At 41.2% G+C, this 8768-nt stretch overlaps 1 protein-coding gene across 1 annotated transcript; it reads left to right on the top strand.

The window, feature by feature from the left end:
* The first annotated feature begins 1112 nt into the window (after nt 1-1112).
* On the top strand, nt 1113-4540 carry LOC124023769 (cytochrome c oxidase subunit NDUFA4-like). The gene is made up of 5 exons (XM_046338023.1): nt 1113-1154; nt 2743-2828; nt 3172-3212; nt 3851-3870; nt 4484-4540. The coding sequence occupies exons 1-5, from the start codon at nt 1113-1115 to the stop codon at nt 4538-4540; spliced, it is 246 nt and encodes an 81-aa protein (XP_046193979.1).
* Nucleotides 4541-8768: the final 4228 nt, after the last annotated feature.

Raw genomic sequence — 8768 nt, 5'->3', positions numbered from 1 at the left:
TTCTATTACTGCAGAGAGGGAAACGTCACAATGGCCCTAAGAGCAGCAGGAAGTGTGTTTCTGGTTCTCTTGCCTGTGGCAAGTACAGCTTTTCATGAGTAGCTACTCTCTCTCTCTCTCTCTCTCTCTCTCTCTCTCTCTCTCTCTCTCTCTCTCTCTCTCTCATCTCTTAAGTATTTCTCTTAGGTAATGTTTCATTTTTGTTTTAAACTTTGTACACACACATAGTGAGAATGTAGCATCATCGGTCGTATGACCTAAAGCATGACAGAGGTAAGTATTATGGATCCCCCCCTGTGTAATCAGCTTTATCAGCTGGTCATTGTTTACAGGGACACAATTGACAAAAGGCATGTAAGAATGCTCACATTTCTATGCCTGCATTCTCTTCTTCTTATTTTTAATCGAGGTTGTTTATTCAATTTGCTCTAAACCCCAGTTGATGGGCTAGTACATGCTCAATATGTCCCAAGAGGACAGATATAGTACGAGGACAAGATCGACACATTTCCTCATCTCCTTAACCCTGAGAGCCCATCCCGGGCAGAGAACGCAACAGTTCTAATCTTGGATACCAAAAAGCTTGTTTGAGGCCGTCCTTATACATGCCTTTTGCCCACAATGTTTTTCATTTCAAATGACTTGTTAAAATGTGGATAATAATCTTGAAATTGATATAACAATCAAAAAGTAGAGCAACAGCAAATGGCGAGTTATATCACACGTGTATTTGTTTACGTCCGTTTTCGAGGTTTGTCCCAAATGACAAGTTGATGCTGAGGTTTAGCCTATATCTTATAAAACAACAACGGACATTTTGTCATTTAAATTTCATGCTATTTTATAATTGAAATGTAGATCAGGATTTTAATCATTGAAGTCCCAAGTGTATCCCGAAGTTGATGGGTCTATTGATCCCCTGGCCACACGCCTGTATGTAAATCACCCTCGGAGTTTGATCAGTAACACGTGACTACGGAGGGCCCTCCAAGCGAGTTTATAAGAGTGGTTGAGGCAAGTGGCTGGTTTGGGAATCACTGCTAATATTGCTTACTCACAATTAATATAATAATTTTGACATTTATAATAAATTAGAGCAACTGCAATCAAAAATGATTAGAATAGCGATGGGACACGCAAAGAAGCATCCAGGGGTAAGAATGCCTACTTATTTTTGTTCTACGGTTTATTGCCTCAAGTGACTTAGTCGTCTATAATATTGCAAGACAATTCCTTTTATCAGTGTGTATGTGCTACCAGTTGTTGCTCAATTAAATTATAAAATGACTTTAATTGCAGTTTACAACATCAGTTGTCCACACAGACCGACTGTCATTTGGGTACTTGAAATGAAAAATTACTTCTCTAAATAGGCATTACTGCATTTTGCCAAATTATTTTGGGGGTTGAAAAAGTGATTTTTCTCCTCTTGTCGTGACGTTGTTGGTGAATGGTTTGGTGAAAAGAGGGGCACAACTGTCTATTCGCGTATGTGTAGTGACAGTGAGATTTAAAGACTGGAGTTATGACTGAAACAGTACAAAACTATACCATCTCATAGGCTGCATTAGCCTAGAGGTCCTCAACGCAGATCAGCAAGGATTTACATCGGGTTTCTGTCAAAATGGGAGCTTAGAAATAAACTTGAAAACCCCAGGGATCACAGGAGGTTGGTGGGATGGTATCAAACAGGATGCCATTCCATTTGCTTCGTTCCAGACGTGAACCGTCGTCCCCTCAACAGCCTCCACTGCCAGGGATGCAAGTTAGCCTAACCACCTTGTGCAGCAGGATCAACATTTGGACTGCGCCATAGGATTTGCTACCAGTGTCACGTCTGACTATAGGCTAAACAGGGCAAACTAGGTCTGCATTTATTTGGCTACATTCACGCAGGCTTGCTAAAGTTATACCAACTTTTTGAGAAGGCAACAGACACGCTTTTTGTTAATGAACATGTACAACTAATTGTATCTAATGCTATTGTGCGTTATGGTTCCAGTTCCTCCTTATTTAAAGCTCCATTAGGCCATGTGTGATAACTGAAGGCAAGTGAACAGTAAGGAATGCTAGAAAAACTCAAGACATTAGATTTAAGTCAATATAGTTTATCAACGGACTACATTTAGGGCTGCCCAATTCTGGTCCTGGAGGCCGGAAAACTTTGTTGTTGTTGCTACCTGGTAGTTAATTGCACTCATCTGGTGTCCCAGGTCTGAATTAGTCTCTGACTTGAAGGGGATGAAAACCAGAAGTGTTTCGGCCGTTCAGGATCGGATTTGGGTAGCCATGAGTCATAGCTATTTACACTTGGTCTATAGCAGGGACGGGGGCCTGATTGACACTTTTGCCCCAGCACGAACTGACACACCTGACTCTAATCATCAACTAATCATCATCTCCAGTTTAGAATACAATTTGTTTAATTAGGTGTTTTAGGTAAGGCTGCATGGGGAAAATGTATGACACCATTCGAGCCACCCAGGGATTGGAGTTTCCCAACCATATAATATGAAGAGGAAGTTCCATATGAGTCTCCCTGAACAGGACAGACACGGTAGCATCGTGTGTGACCTCAAGCATGACAGAGAAAAGTATATTATGGATCCCTCCATTTGTAATCAGCTGGCCATTGTTTACTGGAAAACTGTATTGACAAAAGGTGTCTAAGAATACTCAGATTTCTATGACTCATGAATGCCATGCTCAAGTTAACTCCTTATCTTTCTTACCCTCTCATAGCTCATCCCCCAGTTCCTTGTCGTCTTGTTGGGAATAGGAGGAGCCTCTATGTACTTGTGCCGTCTTGCAAATGGGCCCCATGTTAAGTAAGACTCATTCACCCTTACTCTCCATTCTCTTTTGTCTCAATATTGGTTAATCAATTTCTTAATACTATAAAATCAAAATGAAGTAGTGGATCCCCTTTTGCATCGTAAAGCCTAGGCTAAATCCGTTCATGATTGACTGCTCTTGGTAATCCCACCTCTTGTGCAGTTCTAGGGCATCAATTTCCAATTCACTACTAAAGACCTATACCACTGTTGTAAGTGTTTGAACACTATGCCTGGCTAATGAATAGTTGCTCGCAGGCAGATTAATACAGTTCCCTCTGATCCCGTTTGTATCTGTCCTACTTCGACCTGCTTTGACTATTGTGTCCCTTGACAGCTGGAACAAGAAGAACAACCCTGAGCCCTGGAATCAACTTGACCCGTGTCGTGGAAATTTCCTCTATTTACCAAATCATGAGCGCAAACCACACACAAGTCAGATTTAGTTATCAAAGTCCATCTTTAATTATATGAGCTCTATCACAACCCTGTGACTCTCAGAGAAATCATTTCAGTGTATATCCATGAATTCTCTGAGAGCCCCCCTACATTGCAACTGAGATCCTTTAATAGCAAAGAACTCACATAGTCAGACAGCATAGACATAATAAATCGTTCAGCTTTGTCTCCTTACTCAAACCCTAGAACCATAAACCAATCCTCCATATCAACAGGCATATATCAAATTGTCATTTAGATACAACCAATTCTAAATACAACCAATCCTGGACATAGAATGATTCCAGACACTGCCATCCTCCTCTCCCCAAATGGGAAAAGTAGGGAGTGACTGGCACACAGACACAGTGGAGCAAAATATATGTTTACACATGATGATACCTTGACCTCTCCCCTCTCTGCGGCCCATGCAACTTAGTCTTGACATAGAACAGATAACTGCAACCCCGCCACAGTATTATACAAAAATAACATTCTGATGAGAAGTAACTTACAAACATATGATGAATATAAAACATCTTACCTATGTTACCAACCAATTCTGATTATTCCCCAACACCCTACCTACCAGTACAAGGTACCGTAGTGTTAACACTCGAGCACACTTTAGCTCCACAAAGTGAAAGAATCACTATCTTAAACAATTCTTGTTACATGTGATAATAGTAATGCCTATCAGCCTATCAGTGTAATAGTAATGCCTATCAGCCTATCAATAGTACCAGTCAATAATATATTTTTGATCAATATAAGTAGCCAAGAGCATTTCTGTGCTTGCCTGGATCATCGACATGAAAATGAATAGAACAGACTTGGAAGCTCTAACCATGGCATTTGACTGGTAAACTCATGAGTACACTCGCAATGGCTGCCTGGTATTTTGATACAATAATTTCATTGGGATTTTGGAATGTTCTATCAACTGATGCTGGATTGCCATGGTAATGTAGACTGTTCATTCAAATGATCCTAACTGAATGTATTTTTAATCATGTTAGTTGAGTTGACAAATCACAGCACAGATTGAAGGGCACACGTTCTGATTTGACTTCCTGGCACCGGTACGCTCAAAACTGCTGCGAGTCCACCCATTATGCCATAATTGACTTGAATGGTGCCACCTTTTCTTTCTATTCATTCTTATTTTTATGGCCTGGATTACGCAAATCCTGCCATATTGTCTTCCCCAGTTTGTGGCCATAGGCACAGACTACAAGAACCTGAAGAAGGAGGGACCTCAATTCTGAGAATCCTTCCTCCTGTCCAAATGGCACAAGGTCCAGCCCACCTTACTGCAGTCCATGTAAAAAGCCTTCAGTCATATTGTTCCTATCAGACATGTGTGTTACTGCTGCTATATGCATGTGTTAAACTGCTGTTGGCAGTGGGAAAATAAAGCTAAGGAAATGTGAATGCTGAAGATCCGTCTAGTGACGCCAGCCTGGCACGTTGATTCAAAATGGTCTTGTTTGATTTGTTTCAATATTTCAAAAAGAGCTGTGAATTTTGATAACGTTATATTGTACTGTATGAGTGTTAGAGGAAATCGTAGTTAAGATGAATAATTATGTATAACATTATTGATATTCTAATACTATTATGTTATGATATGAAAAGTAAAAGTTATTGGTTAAGCTGTTACTGAAAATGTAAGCAGAACTAATTTGATTGTCTGTGCCTCTTGGGAAGGTCAAGGGGGAGAAAAAGCTTTTCAGACAAGATAAGAATGTTTGGGTTTTGTTCCATTGGTGAGAGAAAAGTATATCTTCTAGACAGGTTGTAATGTCTGGTTTATGAGGGGAGTAGAAAGCATCTCCGGACCTAAACAAAAAATCAACGGGACTATCGTGGGAAACTGATGTCATTTTGAGTTTATAACCTGTGAAAATCTGTGTATGTAGTTAGTACTCTGGAATTAAACGCTCTTTAACCTGGCTTTTAAGACCGGTCTCGATCTACTTCATGCATAATTAATGAACTTACAACTCATTAAATGTAAGTTAAATGAGTGCTAATTGGTTTTGGCAATTAAAACATTAAAGGAATTTAGAATTCCTCTGTCAATGAGTTATGGATTTTTTTGTTACAGGGAAACTGTTATTCTGTCCGTTTTGATGTGAGGTGACTAGTTTAGAGATTGCGCGTGGTGTAATATGCCTTTTTGATGAAATGTTTTGGGCCATGCAAAGTGATGTTACTTATAGACGTAGGGCTACTGATATTTGCCGCTCTGGAAAGACTAAAAGTTTGGTTGAAACCCATGTTAATGGTGACATTGTAAATCTAGCTCCTGACCACCTCCAGTTTGTCAGTGTATTTGTATGCATTTAGACTTACGATTTTGTATTGGTTGTACATTGAATACTTCTAATATGTAGCCTCTGCCATTTGTATTCTTATTGCTTAACTGTAATAAACCTGATTACTTTTAATTTGATACGTAGCCTACTGTAGTCCTCATATTTCAGTCTAATGTTGTTTTTTGGTCCAACTGATAGTTGTTAAATACACTACACATAGCATAAATGCCTGGCTTCTACTGTACCTTCTCCGATAGACTCATTTAGTACAATGATAGAAATATGATCGTCAGGACCAGCTCAAGATTAACGCTCTCCTTAGACATATTGTAGGTGTACTTAGTATTTTGAGTGGTGATGCAAGCAAGGCTCGCTACCTTGGCTAGGCGATTTATATTTCCTCCTTTTAATGAGATCTGTCGGACGTTTCCACCTGACCCAATTAAAGCGCCCCCTGGCCCAGCTGAGCAAGTGGCAATACATTAAAGGACGATTCCACCAACTCCGTGGGCCTTCCTACAATTTCTGTTTGGTAACGGGCCTTTATGTGGGGAGAAACTCATTCTGATTGGCTGGGCCTGGCTCACCAGTGGGTGGGCCAATGCCCAGTCATGTGAAATCCATAGATTAGGGCCTAATGAATTTATTCCAATTGACTTATTTCCCTGTAACTCAGTCAAGTTGTTTAAATTGTTGTGTTCACATTTTTGTTCAGTATAGATCAAAGCTGAATCAATGTCTTGGTAGATCACTTAATGATTAATTCCCACTGGGCACAGACATCAATTTAACATCTATTCGACATTGGTTCAACGCAATTTCATTTAAGTGATGTAGAAACAACGTGAGATTCAACCAGTGTGTGCCCAGTGGGTTAGTATTTTACATAACCAAATATAACAGCATAGTATAACGACACTATTACACCAAAAACACCATGGAATTTGAGATTTTAGGATGATGCACTGAATAGTAAAATAATATCTTGTGTCAAACTCAACAGCACCACTGGGCTTTGATAATATATATATATATATTACAGGAAGGCTATAGGCTGTAATTTGTTGACACCATCTGCTGTAATTTGCCCACAAAACAGTAATTCAAGAAGATCTAAATGCATATTCCAATTAAAATGATTGAGATCAAATGATTGGCCTGCTTCACTGGTAAAACGAAGAATTATCCTATTTGTTCATGATTGAGCGTGATTATGCCTTGGCCTCTTTTGAAATTAGGTTAGCCTGACTTCGTGTTTGTCTTTGAAGCTATTAAAAATATAAATGTTTCTTGAGACAATATGTGTGGGTATTGGCAGACGTTGCATTTTATGCATGGGATGTGCTGTGAAATGTTTTGTATTCTCTAAAAAGAAAAAGTTCCTATAGGCACCTTTAGGGGTTCCTCAGATTGCAACACCAGCAGAACCCCTAAAGGAGTCTCCAGGAACCTTTTCCCTGATGAACCTTTTAAAAAGGTTCAAGTATCTTTCTAGGTATGTCCCATGTATTATTAATAATACAATAATGCAAATAAGAGTGGCAAACTTGTAAAGTCAGAAATTCAAACTCATATGAATGAGTGATGTTCTAGTTACAGTAATAACCAAAGTAATCTAACCTAACAATTTCACAACAACTACCTTATACACACAAGTGTAAAGTGATGAAGAATATGTACATAGGCAAGATGCAGTAGATGGTATCTTGTACAGTATACACATATGAGATGAGTAACGTAGGGTATGTAAACATATAAAAGTGTCATTGTTTAAAGTGGCTAGTGATACATTTTTTATATATTTTCCATTATTAAAGTGGCTGGAGTTGAGTCAGTATGTTGGCAGCAGTCACTCAATGTTAGTGGTGGCTGTTTAACAGTTTAATGGCCTTGAGATAGAAGCTGTTTTTTAGTCTCTCGGCCCTTGTTTGATGCACCTGTACTGACCTCACCTTCTGGATGATAGCGGGGTGAACAGGCAGTGGCTCGGGTGGTTATTGCCTTCCTGTGACATCGGGTGGTGTAGGTGTCCTGGAGGGCAGGTAGTTTGCCCCCGGTGATGCGTTGTGCAGACCTCGCGACCCTCTGGAGAGCCTTACGGTTGTGGGCGGAGCAGTTGCCGTACCAGGCGGTGATACAGCCTGACAGGATGCTCTCGATTGAGCATCTGTAAAAGTTTGTGAGTGCTTTTGGTGACAAGCCAAATTTCTTCAGCCTCCTGCGGTTGAAGAGGCGCTGCTGCACCTTCACCATGCTGTCTGTGTGGGTGGACCAATTCAGTTTGTCCGTGATGTGTACACTGAGGAACTTAAAACTACAACCCTCTCCACTACTGTCCCGTCGATGTGGATAGGGGGGTGCTCCCTCTGCTGTTTCCTGAAGTCCACGATCATCTCCTTTGTTTTGTTGATGTTGATTATGAGGTTATTTTCCTGACACCACACACCGAGGGCCCTCACCTCCTCCCTGTAGGCCGTCTCGTCGTTGATGGTAATCAAGCCTACCACTGTCATCTTCAAACTTGATGATTGAGTTGGAGGCGTGCATGGCCACGCAGTTGTGGGTGAACAGGGAGTACAGGAGAGGGCTCAGAATGCACCCTTGTGGGGCCCCAGTGTTGAGGATCAGCGGGGTGGAGATGTTGTTACCTTCCCTCACCACCTGGGGCGGCCTGTCAGGAAGTCCAGTACCCAGTTGCACAGGGCAGGGTTGAGACCCGGGGTCTCGAGCTTGATAACGAGTTTGGAGGGTACTATGGTGTTAAATGCTGAGCTGTAGTCGATGAACAGCATTCTCACATAGGTATTCCTCTTGTCCAGATGGGTTAGGGCAGTGTGGTTGCGATTGTGTCATCTGTGGACCTATTGGGGCTGTAAGCAAATTGGAGTGGGTCTAGGGTGTCAGGTAGGGTGGAGGTGATATGGTCCTTAACTAGTCTCTCAAAGCACTTCATGATGACGGATGTGAGTGCTACAAGGGCGGTAGTCGTTTAGCTCAGTTACCTTAGCTTCTTGGGAACAGAAACAATGGTGGCCCTCTTGAAGCATTCAGGAACAGCAGACTGGGATAAGGATTGATTGAATATGTCCGTAAACACACCAGCCAGCTGGTCTGCGTATGCTCTTAGGACGCGGCTGGGGATGTCGTCTGGGCCTGCAGCCCTGCGAGGGTTAAA

The sequence above is a fragment of the Oncorhynchus gorbuscha genome, linkage group LG03, assembly GCF_021184085.1.
Source record: "Oncorhynchus gorbuscha isolate QuinsamMale2020 ecotype Even-year linkage group LG03, OgorEven_v1.0, whole genome shotgun sequence".
In the NCBI taxonomy this organism is placed as follows: Eukaryota; Metazoa; Chordata; class Actinopteri; order Salmoniformes; family Salmonidae; genus Oncorhynchus; species Oncorhynchus gorbuscha.
This window is presented reverse-complemented; position numbering and strand designations above follow the sequence as displayed.

Coding starts and splice junctions, on each gene's coding strand:
- LOC124023769 (XM_046338023.1), top strand. CDS start 1,113: ATGATTAGAATAGCGATGGGACACGCAAAGAAGCATCCAGGG. Junction 1,155..2,742: donor ACGCAAAGAAGCATCCAGGG/GTAAGAATGCCT, acceptor ACCCTCTCATAG/CTCATCCCCCAGTTCCTTGT. Junction 2,829..3,171: donor GCAAATGGGCCCCATGTTAA/GTAAGACTCATT, acceptor GTCCCTTGACAG/CTGGAACAAGAAGAACAACC.